Source organism: Tamandua tetradactyla, chromosome 9 (genome assembly GCF_023851605.1).
Source record: "Tamandua tetradactyla isolate mTamTet1 chromosome 9, mTamTet1.pri, whole genome shotgun sequence".
Taxonomy (NCBI): Eukaryota; Metazoa; Chordata; class Mammalia; order Pilosa; family Myrmecophagidae; genus Tamandua; species Tamandua tetradactyla.
Window position 1 is genome coordinate 48,873,433 of NC_135335.1, and position 22,434 is coordinate 48,895,866.

The following is a 22,434-nucleotide window of genomic DNA, read 5'->3' on the forward strand; positions in this document are numbered from 1 at the left end:
TGTTTCCCATCACTTAACAGGGCCCCGGTTTGTCTCCTGGCCACAGCCATGGAGTTACATCCTTTCCCCTCCATGTGAGGGACCCGGACGGCAGGGCCTGGGGCACACCTCAGGTGGGGCCCTGGGTGGGTCCACAGCCTGCTGGGCGTCGCGGCTGCCCCATGATGGCGGCACCCAGGCCTGCAGGGAAGGGCTGGTGTGTCAGGCAGCACTGGGGAGGGAGCAAGTGGGCCCGGGCCTCCGGCCGTCCTTCAGCCAGCAGCCCCCATGCCGGGCCTGCCACCAGCTGAACCCTACCCGCAGGACCGGGTCCCAATTGGGTCCCGCCTCCGAGTCCGGGAAGCATCCCTGGCCCGCCCTGTGGGGTGGAGACCGGAAGTTTCCATCTCTAGGGACAGGTCACAGGGACAGAGGAGAGCCAAGGTCCCCAACTGGAAAAGCGGCCCTCCGTGCCTGCGTCCTTCAGGATGCCTGGAGCCCTCGGGAAGGCCAGCTGGGAGGGGCCTAGGATGGGCGGCGGCCACCGCCTCTCAGCCGCAGGCCGACAGCACTGGGCAGCAGCACGATTGGACAGCGAGACCCCCGTCCCCCCCCCTCCCCCGTTCCGTCATATAAGCGAGCCAGATGCAGGGGGCCTGCTCAGGGTCATCACTTGCCCTTTCTTGGACCGTCTCGCTTCTCCCCAAGTCCCAAAGAGGACGTTCCCCAGGATTTCTTGAGGACGAAGATGCTAAACTTCTGGCTACCTGCAGTAGCTCGGGCCCCCGCCCCGGCCAGGCCCCGCCCACCGTCAAGTCCCTCCCACTGCCCACGCTCTCCCAGGCCGGCAGGATTGAGCCCAGCGGGCCTGCCACCCCGCGGTCAGGGCTGCTGCTTGGGTGCGCTGAGGTTTGAGCGGTCGGGGGAGAGGCCCAAGCGCGCGCACATTCCTCCGGTGCTGGACCGAGGGCCCCGGGGGTCCCGGCGGCGGCAGCGTGGGGAGGGCCGGCGGGGTGCAGATCGGGGGGATTCAGCTTCCCAGGTGCCCCTGCCCAGGCCGCCGCGCTCCAGGCCCACGAGACGGCCCGGGGCTCCGCGAGCACATTCGCGCCCGGAGGCCGCTGGCGGCTGCAACTGAGCCGGGGCGGCGCAACCAGAGTTCCTTCCGCGCCCTTTGCTCTCAAGGCACTGGGCTGAGCTCCCCAGGATTCCCAGCTCACGGGCCTCTGCAGGGACGGTGCCTTTCCCCGCCCGGGAGGTCTCACCTGCCTGCCTCTCACGCTCCTGTTTTCCCTGCCCGCCCCCAACTCAGCAGTCCACCACCTCCTCCTGCCTTGTTTCCCTACCGAGGACTTCCCTCCCCTTCTCCCCCAGCACATGTGCACCCCTCCAAAATGTGTGGCTTCCCCCCAATGCCCACAAACACATCCAATTCTCTCCCCATGTCACCCTGTCTGGGCTCTGGGCAGAAACCCCACCCCTTCTCCTCCTGGCCCTCAGGTCGTTCTCTGCCTGCCCACACCCTTAGGTATTCCATCTCCTGGGCAGAGTCACCCACCCACCCACCCCGACCCCCTGGGTCATGGGCTTCAAGCCCGTGCTGGCTCCAGCCACCTGCTTGTCCTCTAGTCTCAGCAGGGGTTTCAGGCCCCAAGACTGCCCTCACCACCACCCCGCCCCTCCCCCCCCCCACACACAAGCATCTTGCACCCACTTGCAAGAGAACTGGTGCAATGCCAGGTCCGAGTGCACGCCTGGGCAAGGGGGGCAGGGTCTCCCTGGGGCCTCCAACGCCACAAGACCCCACATGGGCCTGCAGAAGCTCACCTGGGGGCCTGAGGGGTCAGCCAGGCTCAAGGGAGACGCAGGCGAGAGCCAGGGTGCCCGGCAGGGGGAGCATCCTCTGGTCTGGGGGTGGGGGGGTGGGACCAGACATGCCCCGTCCCGAGAGGCCCAAGAGGCTGCCTGGGAAAGGCCAAGGGCAGGGTGGGTGGCGTGGCGCCCTGCCCTGCCAGCAGCGTCAGTGCCCGTCCCGCGGTCCTGGGAAGGGCTGGCCCTGCTGTGTCCCGAGCCGGCCACCCTCTTCCAGGGGACCTGCGGACGGGACTTCTGGATTTCCTGCTGTTTGGAAGTCTCATCGCTGCGGTGGACCCCGTGGCCGTGCTGGCCGTGTTTGAAGAAGTCCACGTCAACGAGGTGCTGTTCATCATCGTCTTTGGGGAGTCCCTGCTGAATGACGCGGTCACCGTGGTGAGCAGGCGGGGCTTCCCCAAGGAGGGAGTGTCCTCGAGGTGGGGGGCCCCGACATGGACATGGGTGTGCAGCCCTGTGCCTCCAAGTGCCTGGAGGAGAAGTCTCCACTCAGCATCTCAAATGCGGGCGGGGGGGTGGGGGTGGGAGAGCGAGTGAGCAAAGGAGGCAGCCTGCTCTCTGGGGGGCCCCATTTTCCCACTGCAACTCATGAACCCCGAAATCTGCTCCAGGGGGCCAGGCCCTCGTGCAGATTGCATACAGCACCTGCCAAGCATGCGGAGATTTTTTCTCAGCCTGCCCACCCTTTAACCCAAATTAACCAATAATTTTGGCCTTTTAAAAATAAGGAACCCAAGAAATTGGGAGTTTTTTAATTAGGAAATTCCTTTTATTCGTTCTTTCATAATTCTTAGATGTTTCTAGTTCACATCACATTTAAATTATTCCACTGTCAAAGTTCCTCAATTGCGGATTCTTAGAGCAGAGGTTCTTTAAAAGAACAGATAAACCAACAACAAAATATCAGGAACTAGAGGGGAAATCAGCTGAGGTCGCAGTTACCAGCTAGAGTGGGGAGGGGTCTTTGAACACTGGCCTCACAGCCCAGCTCATGCCTGCAGGCCCAGGAAGTTCTGGAATGTCCTCTTATTTTTACAAAACTTAAATCACTAGACAATGAGACGAGAGGGGCGGGGGGGGGGGGGGCATCTGGGAGTCTCGGCAAGCCCGTCCCCCACCCGTTTCCTTTGACCGCTTGGGCCGATCTTCCCGCGGGAATTCCCGAGGTCTCCTTGCCTCCTTTAGTGTATGCTTTTAGTGAAAACTGGGGTGCAGCGTCCCGGCCTCGCTCTGCGCGGAGGGGCCCCTTCCCACCTCTTTCCCGTTCACTGGGTGCCGCCCTCAGGAATGGGGAGTCTGATCTCCGCGCCCTGAGCCACCCCCCACTCACATAGGGCAGGAAGGTGATCCCTTGTGCCCCAGGTACTGCACCCCATTAAACGGCATAAGCCCCCCTGGGCTCACGACCCTGCCCCCCGGGGCCCCACATCCCGTTGACCTCGGCGCGGCCACAGCCCACGCCTCTCTTGGTGCAGGGCCACTGTTGGGCCAGTTGGCGGGCAGGAGCTGCAGACCACTCTGAGACTCCCGAAGGGGCAACGGGTGGGGGCGAAGCAGGAAGGGGCGCTGGGGTGGGGGGCGGGGCCTCGGCTGCGGGCAGGGGGCACAGGGGTTGGCACCTCCGCGGGCACGAGGCCCAGCGTCTGCAGGGAAGCGGGAGTGATGCCCGCTCAGCCGCAGCGGAGCTTTGGGGGACCCAGCCCCGGGGTCCCCGCCCGTGGGGTGGAGTGGCCGCTGCCGTGGAGGGGAGCGTCTCCTGGGCACCTGCTCCTGCCAGGCCCGGGCGCCGGCCGGCTGAGCTCTGGCTTTTGCGCCGTGGGGGGCTGCCCTGGGCGGCGGGGGTACCTGAGACTAAGCCAGCGCTGGGCAGCCCTGACGTCCGCGGAAGAGGGACCGCAAAGCTCTGCAGGCGTCTTGGGTCCGTTTATGAAATGGGGCCCCGTCTGCCGCCTTCCGCATGTCCCGCGGAAGTGCGCACCCCTCTGCGGCTGCGTACCAGGGCGCGGTGGGGGTCCCCCAGCCCCCACCCCCCAGTGGTGAGCCACTGCCCGCCTCCCCTTGTGTCCTCCAACCCTTTTTCCAAATACACACGCCGCCTTTCGGGGCCCTCGCTCCCCTTGAAAAGAGCACGGAGTTGGGGAATGGGGCAAAGTTCCTTCCAGGGGGCCCGCAGCCCCTCTTAGCGGGGAGCTCTACCACCCTGTCCCAGCTGGCCTCGGAGGCCGAGGGGCAGCAGCGCTAGGAGCCGGGCCCCGCAAACCCTTCGGGTCCACAAGCACTCACGAGGGGCCTGTGCACCCACCTCCTACCGGGCGGGATGAGGCTCAGATGTCCCCTGCACCCACCAGCGGGCTGCGATTCCTCAGCGCAGGACACCTGGCCGGGAGCTCTCAAATGACCCGGTCTGTCTGGGTGAAAGGGTTGATAATTCAAATCCTTCGTGGTGGCCCTGCTTTGACACGAGAAGGAAAAGGTCAGCTTTGCTTCGGAAGGTTCCAGCTCCTTCCAGAGCAGGCCCCACCCCACGCACTCCAGCAGCCGAGCGGCCCGCGGCCCGCGGCGTCCACGCTGACGGCCGCGCCCCCCTCCCCAGGTCCTGTACAACGTGTTTGAATCGTTCGTGACGTTGGGCGGCGACAACGTGACCGGCGTGGACTGCGTGAAGGGCGTAGGTGCGCGTCCGTCTGTCCTGGCGGGGGGGAAAAGACGCGTCCGTCTTTTCCAGGGCAACGCCGGGGGAGGGGCGGTGGCAGAGGTCCCGCCTCCCTCCCCTCCCCTCCCCCTCCCGGCCCTGGCTGAGGCGCCGTTTCCCGCAGTGTCCTTCTTCGTGGTCAGCCTGGGCGGCACGCTCGTGGGGGTGGCCTTCGCTTTCCTGCTGTCCCTGGTGACGCGATTCACCAAGCACGTGCGCATCATCGAGCCTGGCTTCGTCTTTGTCATCTCCTACCTGTCCTACCTCACGTCCGAGATGCTGTCCCTGTCGGCCATCCTGGCGTAAGTGTTCTCGGCCGGCCGGCGGCACCCCATGAGCGTACAGGCCGTCCCTGCTGTGCCCCGAGCACCTCCCACAGCCCCCGCCCACCCCCTGCCCGGAGCGTGCCCAGTGGGGATGCCTGAGGGGTATTTCCAGAAACGCTGTCCGCCCTCTTCCTGACTCCATGCAGCCCCCGCCAGGGACTCTGGCCAGCACCCCAGCAAAGCTGTGTCCTACCCGAGGACCGCCTGCCCTGGACCCCACAGGGAGGATCCCAGGGCAGACCCCACAGGAAGGACCCCAGAGGAGGACCCCACAGGGAGGACCCCACAAGGAGGGCCCCAGAGCAGACTCCACAGGGAAGGCCCCAGGGAAGACCCCACAGGAAAGACCTCACAGGAGGATCCCAGGGCGGACCTGACAGGGAGGACCCTAGGGAGGATCCCAGAGCAGACCCCACAGGGAGGATCCCAGGAGGACCCAGGGCAGTTCACCTGAAACTGGAACAGCTAGCTCTGTAATGTCGGTCGCGATGGCTCTGAAGTAGACCCTAAATTGCCCTGTCCTGGGCACAAGGGTGTCGCCCACGTGCTGAGGCCTGATGGGCAGCTCCTGCCATGCTCGGTGGAGCTGGGACTCCCCACGCAGAGCCGGCATGTAGGTGGCCTGCCCCTCGGAGGGTTGGAGGGGGGAGGGTAGGGCAGGGCCTGGTGGGCAGTGCCCACCCTGGACCCGACGCGCGCTGTGCCTCCAGGATCACCTTCTGTGGCATCTGCTGCCAGAAGTACGTGAAAGCCAACATCTCGGAGCAGTCGGCCACCACGGTGCGCTACACCATGAAGATGCTGGCCAGTGGTGCTGAGACCATCATCTTCATGTTCCTGGGCATCTCAGCGGTGGACCCGCTCATCTGGACGTGGAACACGGCCTTCGTGCTCCTTACGCTCGTCTTCATCTCCGTGTACCGGGCCATCGGTAGGGGCCGCGGGGGGCCGCGCGGTGTGCCCAGGCAGCGCCCTCTGCGCCTTGGTGTCCCGGGGCTGCCCTGCGAGGGCCACCCCCGACGGCCTTGCGTCCCCCGTCCCCGGTCGGCAGCCGCTACCCGGAGCGCGCACGCCCACGCCGGCGCCCCAGCTGAGCCCCCCTTCCGCAGGCGTGGTCCTGCAGACCTGGGTCCTGAATCGCTACCGGATGGTGCCGCTGGAGATCATCGATCAGGTGGTCATGTCATACGGAGGCCTGCGCGGCGCCGTGGCCTACGCCCTGGTGGTTCTCCTGGACGAGCGCAAGGTCCGGGAGAAGAACCTGTTCGTCAGCACCACCGTCATCGTGGTCTTCTTCACCGTCATCTTCCAGGTGGGCCGCGGCCCCGCCCCGCCGCGCCTGGCCCGGAGCACCGCCCTTCCGGGACTGCAGAACCCTGTGGCCGTCACGCGGCCCCGTGTGTCCTGAGAACCCCCAGGGCGGCTGGTCAGCGAAGCCCCAGGTCACTCTTCCCGGGCGAGACTCAGCTTAGCTCGCTCCGCGAAGGTGCCCCACGTCCTCGGGGGTCCCAAGGGGCGTCAGCTCGACCTGCAGCTCAGGGTCTGCAGGAAAAGGGGTCCCTGGGTACCGAGGCGGGGGACTGTCCCCACCAAGGCGGTCATTCACACCCGTCTCCTAGGGCCTCACCATCAAGCCCCTCGTGCAGTGGCTGAAGGTGAAGAGGAGCGAGCAACGGGAGCCCAAGCTCAATGAGAAGCTGCACGGCCGGGTGAGGGGCGGGGCTGGAGGGGGCGGGGCCTGGTGGGGGCGGGGCGGGGCCTGGTGGAGCGAGGCGAGGGGGGCAGGGTGGCGCGAGGGGCGGGGCCTGGTGGGTGGGGCTGTTGGGGGCAGGGCTAGAGGGGGCTTGAGTGGGAAGGGGACCTGGTCCCACTGGCTAGGACGGGAAGTGGGAGATGGAGTCCAAGTGAGGGGATGAAGGGCCGGAGATGAGGGTAGGAGCCGGGTGCGGTGGGGATGCGAAAAGGGGTGGGGTGGGGCTGGAATGGGGGGGTGGACGGGGACGGGATGCCGCAGGGTGTGGGAGGGGGTTGGTGCTGACTGCATCCCTTTCTCCTGGAAAGGCTTTCGATCACATCCTCTCGGCCATCGAGGACATCTCAGGACAGATTGGACACAATTACCTCAGGGACAAGTGAGTCGCTGTCGGCGCTCGTTCCCCCTGAAGTTGGTGCGCTCTTGGGGACCCCTGGCACCGGGGTGCTGGGCGGGGTCCGTAGCCTGGCCCTGGCTCCTCTGCGCCTCGGTGAGGCTGTGGGGTCCCGTGGGGTCGTGCGTGGTCCCGTGGCCACCAGCTGCTGCTTCCCAGGTGCAGGGAGTGACCTCTAAATGGCGAAACCGCCTGGACGCTGAAAATAGGAAACATTCCCTTACCCCACATACCGAGAACAGAGGAAAGTAGTGTCCAGTCGATATTGAAAGGTAGTCTATATTTTATTTAAAAAACAAATCTGACACCTAAAACTACAGCAGTCTAGCCACAGGAGCAGCTGAAGGGTAACTTGTGCTGGTCCTGGTTTAGTGGCATAAACAGGTCAGTGCTGAGGGCGGTGCCCAGGGAAGGGCCCTTGGCGTCGCAGGGACACTCCGGGGGGCTGGGGTTCCGAGCCTGGAGGGTCCTGCCCCAGGGTGGGTGCCAGAGCAGGGCCTTCGGGTGGCCACTGCTGCCAGGCCCTTGTGCCAGGGAACAGGTGGCCGGGCTCGGACCCCTGGGGGCGGCAGGGCACCGCTCGGCATGGCTTTGCTGCTGGGAGGCTCCTCCCACACTCGAGCCGCGTAACCCAGAACTGAATGTTCTAGTTTTGTCTGACTGAGGCCTCGCTGGGTGGCCGGCCCCCCCACTGTAAGTCCAGTGGGTCTGGCTGCACCCTCTGCGAGGCCACAGGAGCCTCCCGGCTCTGGGCGCTGCAGCTTGACCCCAGGGGCCCCGCACCCCCAGACCCTGCACACTCACCTACCTCTCCAGGGCCCAGGGGTCAGTCCCAGCGCCGTGTTGGAGGAAAGGCGGGTGCACACGGCCGTGGGTGCTCCAGTGCACCTGCCACCGGGGGAGGAGGGCAAAGGGCACTCAGCCGCTTAGGGTCACAGCAGTGACCTCAGAGCTCACCTGGGTGGCCATCACAGGAAAGGAAAATTGGGGGAAGAAGGCGGCTGGTGCCCATTATGGGTCCGGGACCCCCAGCTCATCCAGGCCCCGGTCTCCCTCTGGGCTGGGTGGCACCCCAGGACATGCTGACACCCACTGTCTGACTTCCCACCCCCCAGATGGTCCAACTTTGATAGGAAATTCCTCAGCAAAGTCCTCATGAGAAAATCGGCCCAGAAGTCACGAGACCGGATTCTCAACGTTTTTCATGAGCTCAACTTGAAGGATGCGATTAGCTATGTGGCTGAGGTACCAGAAAAGATCTCATTTGTAACCCTTTGCAGGGCTAAAGCAAGACCCGGAGATTGGTTGTGGTCCCTGCTGTTGTCCGGCACAGTGGGGTGTGGCCCTGCCCCATCTCCCTTCCCCACTCCCCACACACACATCCTGCTCCACGCTTTTCCTGACAACCTGCCCTGCTGTCGCAGCTCCCCAAGTAGGCCAAGCACAGGCTACATCACGGAAGACTAAGGCAGAGATCCCCGAGGCTCCCTGGGACACAGATGGCGCTGGCAGGTCTGCCCTCTGAGTCCAGGTTCTCTGACGTGGAGCCCATGTACTTCCCTCAGGAGATGAGGACACAGGAAGGAGACAGGGTGAGAGGCCTCGGCTCTGAAAGGCACACATACATTCACGTGGATACACGTGCAGTGCACATGCAACTCCTGTGCATACAATAAATGCGCAAGTGCACACCTACACACATGCATGCCTGCACACACATCTATGTGTGATAATGCACGTGTATGCACACTTGCAGCATGCACACACATGCATGCCCAACACACATGCCTACGTGTACTAATGCACATGTGTGCACACCTGCACCACACATGCACACATGCATTCCTCACACCTGTACATGCATGTCCTACACACATGCCTACATGCACTAAGACTTATGTGTGCACACCTGCAGTACACATGCACACATGCATTCCTCACAATTGTACATGCATGCCCTACACACATCTACGTGCACTCATGCACACGTGTACACACATGCATTCCTTACATGCATGCCTATGTGCACTCATGCACACATGTGTACACCTACAGTGCATGCACACATGCATGCTTTAAACATGTCTATGTGCACTCATGCACACATGTACACACATGCAGTACACATGCACATATGCATGCAGACTCACATAGGAAATGCAGTGACAGTGCCTCCCACCTCCGTAGGGTAAACCTGGCACCTGGACAGACGGGGGCGTGGGGTGGCCACCACGCAGCTCCCTGCCTTCCCCTGGTATAGGGGCCTGCCCCAAAGCCCTGGAGATGACCAGGTGGAGAAGAAACTCCCCAGAGACTGGCCATCAGGGAGTGCATGCTTTAGGAATTAGTCCTTGCTGCTGCCAGTCATGGGGCAGTTTTAAAAGCCCCTTTGAGGCCTAGTTGAATGCAGCACGACTGCCAGAGTGTCCTGCAGATAGGAAGCCCTAGCCCTAAACAAGGACGTGGAGAAGTTAGAGCCCTCTTTATTTTTCTTCATTCCTAAGTTATTTCATTTTTAATAGCTTTATTGAGATGTAATTCACACAACTCACCCATTTAGTATGCAAGTCCCTGGTTTTACCACATCCTCAGACAGGAGCAACCGTTGCCACATCTTAGAGCATCTCCGCCCTTTAGCTCCCGCCCTCTAGGCTGTCGCCCCACTCCGTCTCACAGGTCACCTCTTCCGGCCCTCCGTGGAGCTGGGCCTCCGGGGTGTCTGGAGCGGGGCTTCCCGCCCTTCCCGCCCCATTCCTAGCTAGGCTCCTCGTGCCGTCACCTGGCGTGGCTCTTGATTCCTGATTGCCCTTTGTGACTCTCGCCCTGTCCTGCTTCCCTGTCCCCACTCCCCTGCCGCTCTGAGTGATGCTGCAGACACACTTCCATTCTCCCTGGGGGCAGCGCTGCTGACGGCCACCGTGTCTGCCACCCCACCCCGCACCTTCTCAGGGTGGCCACTGCCTCTGCGCCCTGCCCTGCCTCACGGGTGATGCTAAGTGTCCCAGCGTGACCCGGGTGCCTTCCTGGGCTGTGATCCTGCTTCCCTGGTTCTGACTTTCTCAGGCCCTCCCGGGCCATTTCCACATTCCTTTGGAGAAGTGTCTACTCAAGTCCTTTGCCAATTTTTAATTCTGTTTCCTTTTTACTATTGCGCTGTAGAGGGCTTCCTATATTCTAGGTACAAGTCCCTCATCAATATAAAACTTGCAGGTGTTTTCCCCCATTCTTTGGGTTGGCTTTTTACTTTCTTGATGTCACTTGATTTCTGAAAATTTTTAATCTTCGTGAAGTCTGGTTTATCTGTTGTTTCGTTACTCATGCTTTTGGTGTATTATCTAAGAATCCACCACCAAATCTGATTTGCCCATATGTTTGATATGAAATGACATGCCCATATGTTTTGTTCTAAGAGTTTTATGATTTAAAGTCTTAAACATTTAGGACTCAGAGAATTTGAGTTCGTTTTTGTCTATGGTGTGAGGTAAAGATCCATTTTCACGATTTTGCCTGTTGCCTGCTGCCCAGCTGTCCATCACCATTTGTTGGGAACTCATTGCCTAGAGAGTGGCCTTGGCACTCTCGTCTAAAATCACCCTCCCCTGTTCCACTGACCTCAGTGCCTTATCTCACACCAGTGCTGCACTGTCTTTATAGGAAGTTTTTTAACCAGGGAGTGTGAATCTTCCAACTTTGTTCTTATTTTTCAAGATTGTTCTGACTATTTAGAAATCCTGTGTGCATGTCAGAACCAGACCGTCAACTTCTACAAAAAAGTTGGCTATGATTTTTTTATAGGGATTGCATTGAGTTCATAGTTCAGTTGATTGCCACCTTAAATACGTTTGGTCATCTGATTAATGAACGTGGAATTTTTTCCATTTATTTAGATATTTTTTCATTTCTTTCAACAATGTTTTATAGTTTTCAGAGTACCGGTTTTGCACTTTGTGCAAAATTGGTTCCTATATATATTATCCTTTTTGATGCTTTTGGGAATAGAATTCTTTTCTTAATATCATTTTCAGATTGTTCATTGCAAGTGTATTAAAGCACATTAGAATTTTTAAACTTTTTATTCTGAAATAATTTCAGACTTACAGGACAGTCACAAAAAATAATACAAAACTCATAGAGGAAATGCCAACATACCCTCCCTCAGATACCCAGACACAACAATTTTAACATTTTGCCCTATTTGCTGTAACATTCTGTCATAATTTATCTACCTCTGTCATCTGCAAATGTATCTATCTATCTATCCTTGTATTTTCTGAGCATATAAGAAGGTCAAATACATCATACTCCTTGAATACATAATACTTCCATGTTCATTTCCTAAGAACAAGGATATTCTCTTATGTAACCACATTAAGTTACCAATTTCAGGAAATTTAATGTTAATATAAAGCTTGTAGGCTAAATTCCAACTTTTTCATATGGCCCCATAATGTCCTTTTGAACGTTTTCTCTGTCATTGGATCCCTCCCAGGGCCAGGTACTGCATATAACTATCATTGTCTCTTTACTTGCTCTTTTTTCAATCTGGGAAACATATATCGAACACAGACTGTCCCATCTCAACCGCTCCCAAGCAAGTTTGTTGGGACCACATCCAGTGTCACCACCACCCGTTAATGGATTTCCCTCCACCCAGGCGGAAACGCTGTGCCCACCGTGCACGCTTCCCGTCCCCAACCTGAGCTCTGCTTCCATCTCTGAGTTCACACACTGCCGCTCTTTCTTGTAAGTGGAATCATTTAATATCTGCCCCGTGTAGGTAACTTATTTCCCTGCAGTTGGTTTTGTATCTTGATCTTGTATACTGCATCCTTGCTAAACGTGTTTATTCATTTTAATAGGTTTTACGTGGATTCTTTAGGATTTTCTATTATAGGATTTCTGTCATCTGCAAATAGAGACAGTCTTGCTTTCTAATCTGCATGGCTTTTTTGTTCTTGCATAATTGCTGTGGCTAGAACCTCCAGTCCAAAGCTGAGCAGTACTTAGAGCAGACATCCTGTCTTTTCCTGACCTTAGGGAAAGGCATCCAGTCTTTCGTCATTAAGGAGACATTATCAGTGGAGACGTGCGTGATCATGAGGAAGATCCTTTCCATTCTTAGTTTGTGGAGTAGTTTTATCAGGAATGGGTGTTGGATTTGTGAAATGTTTTTTCTACATCTATTAAGATGACCATGTGGTTTCTGTTTTTTATTCTATTCATTTAGTGCATTACATTTTGGATGTTATTCCCACCATGCATTCCTGGGGTAAATTCCACAGGGTCATGGTTTATACCTCTTTTCATATGATACTGGATTTAGTTTGTTACTATTTTCTTAAGGATTTGTGCATCCACATTTATAAGAAAATCAGTGTCTATTTCTCTTTTCTAATGTGTTTGTCTGGTTTTGGTTTGTCTGGTTTGGCCTCATAGAGTGACTGGGAAATATTTCCTCTTCTAATTTTTTGGAGGAGTTTGTAAAGAATTTATATTAATTCTTCTTTAAATATTTGATAGAATTCATCAGTGAAGCCATCTGGGCCTGGCTTTTTTTATGTGGGTAGTTTTTTGATTACTAATTAAATTACATTCCTTTCTATATGCTATTCTAGTTTGCTAACTGCTGGAATGCAATTAGAGCAGACATCCTGTCTTCTCTGGAATGCAATCTACCAGAAACACAATGGCTTTTAAAACTGGGAATTTAATAAGTTGCGAGTTTTTAGGCCATGGAAATGTCCCAATTAAAGCAAGTCTATAGAAATATCCGATCTAAGGCATCCAGGGAAAGATACATTGGTTTAAGAAGGCCGATGAGGTTCAGAGTTTCTCTGTCAGCTGGAAAGGCACACGGCGAACATGGGACATCTGCTAGCTTCCTCTCCAGGCCTCTTGCTTCATGAAGCCCCCCAGGGGCGTTTTCCTTCTTCATCTCCAAAGGTCGCTGGCTGGTGACTCTGTGGTTCTCTCGTCATTCTATCATCATTCTCTGCTCTGTTGCTCTCCTGTCATTCTCCTCGTTCTCACATCGTTCTGAAGCTTTCTCCAAAATGTCTCCTGTTTTATAGGTTTCCTGTAAATTTATCAAGGCCCAGGTAGAATGGGTGGAGAGACATCTCCATCTAATCAGGTTTAATACCCACAATTGATTGAGTCACAGCTCCGTGGAGATAACTTAATCTAGTTTCCGATTTATAGTACTGAATTGGGATTAGAAGAAACCATTGCTCCCACAAGACTGATTAAGATTAAAGTATGGCTTTCCTAGGGTACATAAATCCTTTCAAACCAGCACATATGCCCATTCAGAATTTGAGCATTTCATCAAAGATATCCAATATAGCATATGATTGATTGCCCATGGTATTTCCTTAATTTTTTAAAAAATTTCTGTAAAGTCAGTTATAATGTTCCTCTTTCATCTTTGATTCTAATCATTTGAATTTTCTCTCTTTTTTCTTGGTCAGCCTAGCTGAAGATTAATCAATTTTTGCTTTATATATTTTGGTGTTTTGTTATTCGGTTCATATGTTTTTAGTAGTTATGTCATCTCAATGGATTAACACCTTCATAATTGTGAAATGTCCCCCTTTATCTCTATTAACCTTTTTAAAGTCTATTTTGTCTGGTATTAGTATTGCCACTGCAGCTTTTTTGTTGTATGCATGATTTCATTTTTCCTTCCTTCTGTATGTCTGTCCTTGTTCCAACACCACACTGTTTTGATTACTGTTGCTTTGTAATAAGTCAGGAAGTATGAGTCCTCCAACTTTGTTCTTCTTTTTCAAGATGTTTTTGGCTAGTCGGCATCTCTTGCCCTTCCATGTGAATTTGATGATTAGCTTTTCCATTTCTGCGAAGATGACTTGCAAGTCTGATTGGGATTGTGCTGAATCTGAGTCTTGTGTCTGTCTTTTTTTTTTTTTCAGATTGTTCATTGCTGCCTATAGAAACACCACTGATTTGCATATTGACCTTGTACTCCACCACTTTGCTGAACTCACTTATGCGCTCCAGTATCTTTCTTCTGATACGTTGTGATTGTACATATAGGATTATGTCATTTATGAATAGGAATCGTTTTAGTTCTTCCTTTACTTTTGGATGTCTTTTACTTCTTTTTTTTGCCTAATTGCTCCGACTAGAATAGCAGTGGTGAAAACAAGCAACTTGTCTTATTCCTGATCTTAAAGGGGATGCTTTCACCCTTTCACTGTTGAGTATGATGTTAGCTATGGGTTTTTCACGTACACCCCTTATCATTATCAGGAAGTTTCCTTCTCCTCCTAGTTTTCTGAGTGTTTTTATCATGAAAGAATGCTGAATTTTGTCAGATGCCTTTTCTGTGATCTGTATATTTTTTTCTTGTGGTATCTTTGTCTGGCTTGAGTATGAGCGTGATGCAGCTTCACAGAATGAGTCAGGAAGTGTTTCCTCCCCTTTAATTTTTTGGAATAGTTTGAGAAGGATTCGTGTTAATTCTTTGAATGTTTGGTAACTTAGTTCACGGGTGAAGCCATCTGGCCCTGGGCTTTTCTTTGGTGGAAGGCTTTTGATGACTGATTGAGTCTCTGTTATTTATTATTGCTCATTTGGAATCTTCTGTTCCTTCTTGAGCCACTAGGCAATTTGTGTGTTTTCAGGAATTTGTCCACTTCATCTAGATTATCTAATTTTTTGGCATTTTGGTTAGTCATAGCATCCTCTTATAATCTGTTATTTCTGAATGATTGGTAGTAATGTCTCCCCTTTGTCATGTTTTGTTATCTACATTTTCTTTTTTTTTTTCTTTGTCCTAGATCTAGCCTAAAGGTTTGTCGATTTTATTGATCTTTTCAAGGAACCAATTTTTGGTTTTGCTGATTCTCTCTATTGTTTTACTATTCTGTGTTTCTTTATTTCCTCATCTTATCATTTCCTTCCTTCTGCTCACTGTGGATTTAGTTTACTCTTTTTCCAGTTTCATTCCCAGAGTGAGTTTAGATGACCAATTTGAGATTTTTTTTCTTTTCTAACGTGCACACTTAGAGCTATAAATTTCCCTCTGAGCACTGTGTCACCTGAATGTGCTGTGAAGGCTTCGTCTTCTTCCTGCTGAGGCACCAGCCTGTTTTCCTTCTGTTCTCGGGACTGCTGACGCTGGCCACCCAGCCCTGTGCCGTGGCCTCAGACGCACCTGGCGGCCTGGTGGCACGGAGTCTGGACCATGAAGCAACTGCTTGGTGTGGGTGTCCCTTTGCTGTCCCTGCCGTCTTGACCCCTGCGTGCCAGGGTTCCATCGTCCACCCCAGGACCAGGAGAAGTGGGCAGCAGGGAGCCCACGCCCAGGGTCTGCAGCAGGCGCGAGGGTGGGGGACGGCGTGGGGCCTGCGGGCCGGCCTGGCTCACAGGGGGCTTCTCCCTGCAGGGCGAGCGCCGGGGATCCCTGGCTTTTATCCGCTCCCCGAGCACAGACAACATGGTCAACGTGGACTTCAACACGCCACGGCCCTCCGTGGTGGAGGCCTCCGTCTCCTACCTCCTGTACGGGAGCCCAGGCCCTGGCTTCCCCCGACTGCCCCCAGCCCCAGGGTCCCCCCAGCCCCAGGATCCCCAAGACCACAGGCTAACCCCAGGTCCCGGGTCCCCCAAGGCCCAGGCAGCCTGTCCCTAAGTGCCCCTCACCATGTCCCTGGGGCTACTGATGGGCAGGGGTCTTCCCGGCCAGGGCCCTCCCACTGCACCCTCCCTGGTCAGCAGGTGGCCTCTAAACAGGCACCAGAGGACATCTCAGGGCAACTGGGTCACAGGGCAAGTGTGGGGTCCTGGCTTGGACCCCACAGGGTGTGGCACAGAGTCGGGGGACGGGATGGAAGGCAGTGCCAGGCTCTCCCTCTCGCACAAATTCATGTATGTTGGCCAGTGAGCAAGTGCACTGCTTGCCTTTGCACTGGGCCCAAAGGGGTGGGGTAGGGGGAGGAGAGAGGAGGGTGGGGAGCTGGAGACTAGAGGGGGAAGGGAAGGGAGACGTGGTGGCAGCAGCAAAAGGGCCATAGGGCTGGCCTGGACTTCGGGCCTCCTGACCCTGGCAAGGAGCCCCTCTAGGGGTGGACAGCTGAGGTGGCCCTGGCCCCCCACCCCCAGGCTCATCCAGAGTCCACTGTGGGCAGGGGCGCCCGGGCCTGGGAGCTGAGTGAGCAGGACGGGCACCTAGTGCTGGCATGAACTTCAGGAAGGGGCAGGGACCCTGGAGTGGCCTTCAGGAGACTGGGCAGCTGAGAGGACAGGCATTGTCCACCAAGGAGGAGAGGGGCGCCGGCAGGAAGTCGGGGAAGAGCCTTGGGTGGAAGGAGCAGGGGCGCCTTGGGCGGTGTCAGGCTCGTCTGGACACGGGCCTGTCTCCCCAGGCGGGAGAACGTGAGCGCTGTGTGCCTGGACATGCAGTCGCTGCAGCAGCGGCGGCGAAGCATCCGCGACACGGAGGACATGGTCACGCACCACACGCTGCAGCAGTACCTGTACAAGCCCCGGCAGGAGGTGGGCGCGGCCCCGGGGTGGGGGTGGGGTCGGGGCTGCGGGCGGCCTGGCCTGGGAGCTCTCGGTGCCCCCCCCCCCCAGCCTGCGCGGCTCTGACGCCCCTCCCCCCTCCCCCACCCCCTCGCAGTACAAGCACCTCTACAGCCGGCACGAGCTAACTCCAGAGGAGGATGAGAAGCAGGACAAGGAGATCTTCCACAGGACCATGCGGAAGCGCCTGGAGTCCTTCAAGTCGGCCAAGCTGGGGATCAATCAGAACAAGAAGGCGGCCAAGCTCTACAAGCGGGAGCGCGCGCAGAAGCGGGTGCGCGGGGCCCCGGGCCAGCCGGGGGGGACGCGGGGACCCTAGCTGGAGCCGGTGGCGCTGCATCCTGTCGTTTTGTCCTCAGAGAAACAGCAGCATCCCCAATGGCAAGCTGCCGACCGAGAGTCCCGCGTCCACCTTCACCATCAAGGAAAACGGTAGGGGCGGGCCTGGCGCGGGGGGCGCGGGGCGCATGGCTGCCCTGCCAGGGAGGCGCCACCTGGTGCTCAGGAGCCCGGCCAGAGGTCTCCTCTCCTTCCAAACAAGGGTCCCTCAGGGCCTAGGCCCCAGCCTCTTCCTCTCCAGCCTCCGCAGGGGCCGCACTGCCGCCAGCCCCGCCCCTCGCGCCGGCCACCCCCAAGGGGCCCTCGGGTGCTCTTCCCACGCGGCCAGGGCGTGGGCGCTGGCCCGCCCCAGAAGATGTTCCATCGTCACCCCCCCCCCCCCAGATATGGAATTTTCGGACCCTGAGGAGGCCCCCGACAACGGTGTTGAGGACATGAGTGGAGGAATCGAATTCCTGGCAGGCGTCACCCAGGACTCCGCGACAGGCCCCACGGCAGGTGAGCACACGGGGAGGGGCGGCGGGCGGCGAGCCGGGGCCGGGGCGGCCCTGGCCGAAGGTGAGCGTGGCGTTGGGGGTCGCGCGGGGACTGTCCTGCTCGCCGCGACACCGCCACACTCTTGGAGGAAAGGAGGAGGGGGAAGGGCCCGCAGGTGGAAAGACACGGGAGCCTTGCAGGTGAGCCCCGTCGGAGCACGAGCGGGCGTTTGACCCCGAGGGGCCGCCTCTCGGCCGCCTGGGTGCCCAGTGGAGTGTGTCAGCCGCTCCCCTTTCCTCCTAGGAATTGACAACCCCGTGTTCTCCCCGGACGAGGACCCTGGCATCTTCGCCCAGGTGCCGCCCTGGCTGTCCCCGGAGGAGACGGTGGCGCCCTCGCAGAGGGCCCGCGTGCAGCTGCCGCGCTCCCCGGGCACCTTCCGCCGCCTGGCGCCCTTCCGCCTCAGCACCAAGTCCGTGGACTCCTTCCTGCTGGCCGACGGCGCCGCGCCCGAGTCCACGCACATGTAACCGCCCCTAACGCCGCTCTCTCCTCTCTGCTCTCCCCAGGTGCCCCACTCCCCGCTGCCTGCCCTGGGACTCGGGCCGCCTCCTTTCCGCAGGACCCCCGCTGCTTCTCTCAGGACCCCCTGCCTCTCCCAGGACCCCCTGCCTCTCTCAGGATCCCCTGCTCTCTCACGACCCCCGCTGCCTCTCCCAGGAGCCCCTGCCTCTCCCAGGAGCCCCTGCCTCTCCGAGGACCCCCTGCTTCTCCCAGGACCCTCTGCCTCTCTCAGGACCCCCGCTGCCTCTCCCAGGACCCCCGCTGCCTCTCTCAGGAGCCCCCTCGAGTCTGTCCAGGGGGCGGCTGAGCCCGGGGCTGAGCTCCAGGACTCCCTTTAGGCTGCTGCATCGCGTTCTCCCGGGAAGGAGGGGCGTCTGCTTTTCTCTCTAAGGCGCTGAGGCCCGGGGATCCAGGCGACCCAAGGACCAGCCGGGGTCCCGAACCCTCACGCAGTCATGAAGGCAGGCTCTGCCCGCGCCGAGGGCCACACAGCAGCGCCGCGCTCTCCTTGCGGTGCCCCCGGGTGCAGGGCCTACGGGGTGGGAGCCCACTCGCAGCTCAGGAGGGAAGAGGGGGAGAGCAGATGGGGGCAGAGCAGAGGAGAGAGAAGAGGAGAGGAGTGAGCAAGAGAAGGGAGGAGAGGAGGTGGGAGGAGCGGGGAGGGCAGTGCAGGGCAGGACAAACAGGGACGCGGGGAGGGCGGGCACACCTCGTCCACCCGCCTAGCTAAGGCTCCTCCCGCCTCGCGGGGTTTTGGCTTCGCAAGCCGGGCACAGGCCCCTTCCCTGCGCGAGGCGCGGCCCAGCCGCGTGGCTGCCTAGTGCAGGTGCGCTCCCTGTGAACGCGCAAGTGTGGCCCCCTGATCGCACAGGTGCCCTCGCTGTGAACGCGCAGGTGCGCTCCTCCTGAGCAAGGCTGAGTTCCTCCGAGACGGCGTGTCTGGGCTTAGAGGCGCCCGACACGGTGTCGCGGAGGTGCCGGTGGCCATCACCGAGGTCGCAGGCCTTTCCGCTCTGCTCCTGCCCCTTCTGCCTGCGCTGGCTTCTGCTCACCCGCTGGCCTTGCCCTCCCCGTTCCAGGGGTGGCGGCCCTAAGGCCTCTCTGTCCTTCGAGCTGGGCGCTGCGTGCCGAGAGGCTCTCTGGCCGTGTGCAGGCTTCTAGAGGGCCACCGGTTAAGGTCCTCGAGTCGGGCTGACCGCGGCCTCGGGCACACCTGCAGGTGGCAGCAGGCCCAGCAAGCTCGCGCCATGGCAGTCGGGCCCTCGGGACGGGCACCCTAAAGGCCTGAGTCGGGTGCCCGGCGACACCAGGGGCGCAGACCCCCGGAGGCCACGAGGCTATCGGACGTCCGCTGTGGCGCTGCGCGTGAGATCCCACCCCGCGATCCCGGGTTCGACCTCACGCTGTGTTCTTCCGCAGGTGACTCGGGATCCGACGTGCCACTGATCCGACGCTCGTCCCCGAGCGAGGGGCCGGCCACCGCGCTCGTGAAGCCCCCGCCCACCCTGCGGCAGCGCGCCTCCAGCCCCGCCCCCGGGCCCAGTCCCGCCGCTGCCGAGGACAAAGCGGAGGCCGCAGAGGCGCCCGGCCGCGAGCCGGGGGCGGGGCCTGGTGCTGAGAGGCGGATACTGCCCAGCGCGCATGCGCGATCCGCGGCGGCGCGGCGCGTGCACAGCCGACGCTCGTTCCAGCGACCTCGCGCGCGCCGCCGTCCCGCGCTGCTCAAGATCGCGTCGCTCCCGCCGTCGTGTCACGCGCCACCGCACTCGCTGGAGCAGGAAGAGACGCCGCTGTAGGGGTGGGGGAGGGGCGCGGCTGTGGGGGACGCGGCTGTGAGGGTGGGGGAAGGCCGAAACCGTAGAGGGGAGGGGCGCGGCTGTAGGGTTAGGAACGGGGCTTTGAAGGGGGGGCGGGGCTGTGAAAGGGACGCGGCCGAGGGTGGGAGGTGGCTGTGAGGGTGGGCGATGGTTGAGGGTGGGGGAAGGCCGAGACCATGGGGGGAAGGAAAGCGGCTCTGAGGGTGGGGGGGGGGGCGCGGCTGTGGGGTTGGACAGGGCTGTGGGGGTGGGACCGGGACTGTGGGGTGGGGGGGCGAGCGGGGCACTGCTTGAGGGTGGGGGCGCGGTTGAGGTTGGGAGCGGGGCTGTGAGGGTGGGTGTGGGGCTGTGAAGGAGGTGCGGCTGAGGGTTGGGGGCGGGCCCTTGAGGGTGGGGCGGGGCTGGGGGCGGATCGTGGCTTGAGGGTGGGGACGCGGTTGAGGGTGAGAGCGGGGCTGGGAAGGAGGCGCGGCTGAGGGTTGGGGGCGGGGCTGTGGATTTGGGGGTGGGAGCGGGGCTGTGAGGGTGGGGGCGGGGCTCTGGGGGTAGGGACCGGGCTGTGGGGCGTGAGCGGGGCTGTGAGGGTGGGGGCGGGGCTGTGAGGGGCGCCAGCCTCTGCCCCATACCTCGCGGCCACTCTGGGGCCTTGGGGACACATAGCACCTCACAGGGCTGTGTCCGCGCGGCGCGGACCGGGGTGGCCTTCCGGCCGGACGCGACCAACTCTGGGAGCGGTGACCGGCCCCCGCGGGACCCCGAGGCCGGCCCGGGAGGCCGCCATGGCCCGATGGGCAGCGAGTTCTGCGCCAACAAGCGGCTCCTGCTGGAAGTCGAGCCCGGTGCCGGTGGGTCCGGAGGCCGCAGCGACCCCTCTACACGCGCAGCCCAGCACGGAGGACTGCGGGGAGCACGGCCAGTGGGGCCGGTGGGCGTCCCCAGACCGCCACGCTCGGATATGCGCGCACACACACACACACACACCCCGACCTCAGGGACCTGCCCGGGCGGCGAGAGCGCCCTGCCCCGGGCCTTGCCGGGTGCGGAGAGGCCAGCGTCGGGCTGGATGGTGCCTGTGCTCAGACTGAGCCTCACGCCCCTCCAGGATGCACTGCCAGCCTGTGCTGAGAATAAAGGGCTGGACGGGCGGCGCACCTAAGCCCACTCGTAAGCTTTTCCAAAGCAGACTGGACTCTCAAGCTCAGGAAAATGAAATTATTTTGTTTTTTGTCACTTTTATGTGAGTTTGTTCTCTGCGCAGTGGTTCAGGAAGGAGTTAACAGCCTGTGTTTACGCTGCACATTGATCCTTGATCACTGCCAGTCTCAAGGTTTTCTCTTCATAGCTTTACTGTTAATGAAAAATGAAAGCAAAGGAAAAAGTTACTGGAATTTTTGCTAACACAAAGGACCCTTTCTCAGATTTCTGGCTCTGAAGAGTCTCTTTTCTCACTGATTGAAGTTGGTTTGGTCAGGGAGTCCAGAAGTTTCCCAATGAAGTGCAGTCAGTTTGGTTTTCACAAGGTGTTTTCCACGTTTTACAACCATTTTAATCAGTGCTCTTTTGAACACAAAATGGAGCCATTATCTATGCAACAAAACCTGCCCAGTTAATGACCCCAGCAGGTACTCCAAGGCCAGCCTGTCTGCCCTACAGTGGTCAGTGGTGGGTGCCTTTGGGAAACACAAGCCCTGGGAGTTACATCGGGCCCTGTGGGATGCAGAACACCCTGCTGGTCACACCCGCATGGGCACCGGGTCTCCTGCAGGCTGGCGGTAACGCCCTCAAGGTGCCCTGGTCACTGCATCGCACCCTGGCTGCACGAGCTGAAGTGCCCTCGGGAAGCTGGCTCAGGGCAGTTCCTGGGATGCCCCCACTCCACGCTGGACAATTCCAGTGCAGCTGCCCAGTGGTTATCCATTTCCTGCAATGACGGCGACTGGGTCCTCAGCCTCAGTTTCCCTGGTGTTCTCTGGGTGCACACGCAGACGCTCCTGTCATGAATCCCACAGGTTAAGCACAACCACAATGGGACAGAAGCTCTGATGAGGAGACCTCACTTCATAGAAGACGTGACATCCTGCCCCACATTTCACATGCCTAAGAGATAATCCACTGTTTTAGTCTGTGTACACAGTATTATAAATCCTAGTACTGTAGATACATTTCATAAATGAGAATACTCGCTGTTTCTGTCATATTATAAAACAATGTAAACAAACTCTTGTGAATGTATTTCCTTAGGAAAACTGTTGTAAAATTTTTATTAGGAAAGAATTCCTATTTATTTAATACAGAACTTTGTCCTACTTTGTGGTACTCTATAAAGTATGCAACTTTAAGGAATCACTTTTTTCTGTATTTTCCTGACAATTGTGATAGTTCCCAACATTCTGTATACCACTGAACTTCCATTATGGAAAGAATTTTTAAGGAATTTCCTTGAAATTGGAATTGAAATGTATTTCAAGTTATAAGTGCTGAAACATTGTGTTAATTTTGTGGACATGACCTTAGTCTGTTTAATTCCAGTCCCCAAATAATGTGCCTTAAATGTCGACCCCACCCCAGATTTGCTGTTGGGAGTGTCCGGGGAAGGGGCCTCAGCACCACCCCTGAAACGATCATGCCCATTAAAATGTGTTCATCATGTTTTTGATGCGAACTGTGTTGAT

At 58.1% G+C, this 22,434-nt stretch overlaps 1 protein-coding gene across 1 annotated transcript in view; it reads left to right on the forward strand.

The window, feature by feature from the left end:
- Window positions 1-18,734, forward strand: part of SLC9A3 (solute carrier family 9 member A3) — a 37,665-nt gene extending 18,931 nt beyond the window's left edge. The window contains exons 3-16 of the mRNA XM_077116771.1: window positions 2,069-2,229; window positions 4,445-4,523; window positions 4,668-4,845; window positions 5,580-5,800; window positions 5,979-6,181; window positions 6,489-6,578; window positions 6,931-7,001; window positions 8,132-8,261; window positions 15,427-15,542; window positions 16,406-16,535; window positions 16,663-16,839; window positions 16,925-16,997; window positions 17,289-17,402; window positions 17,685-18,734. Coding sequence (XP_076972886.1) covers window positions 2,069-2,229; window positions 4,445-4,523; window positions 4,668-4,845; window positions 5,580-5,800; window positions 5,979-6,181; window positions 6,489-6,578; window positions 6,931-7,001; window positions 8,132-8,261; window positions 15,427-15,542; window positions 16,406-16,535; window positions 16,663-16,839; window positions 16,925-16,997; window positions 17,289-17,402; window positions 17,685-17,911 — 1,970 coding nt within the window. The 3' untranslated portion in view covers window positions 17,912-18,734. The remainder of the gene's footprint in view (window positions 1-2,068; window positions 2,230-4,444; window positions 4,524-4,667; window positions 4,846-5,579; window positions 5,801-5,978; window positions 6,182-6,488; window positions 6,579-6,930; window positions 7,002-8,131; window positions 8,262-15,426; window positions 15,543-16,405; window positions 16,536-16,662; window positions 16,840-16,924; window positions 16,998-17,288; window positions 17,403-17,684) is intronic.
- The last annotated feature ends 3,700 nt before the right edge of the window (window positions 18,735-22,434 follow it).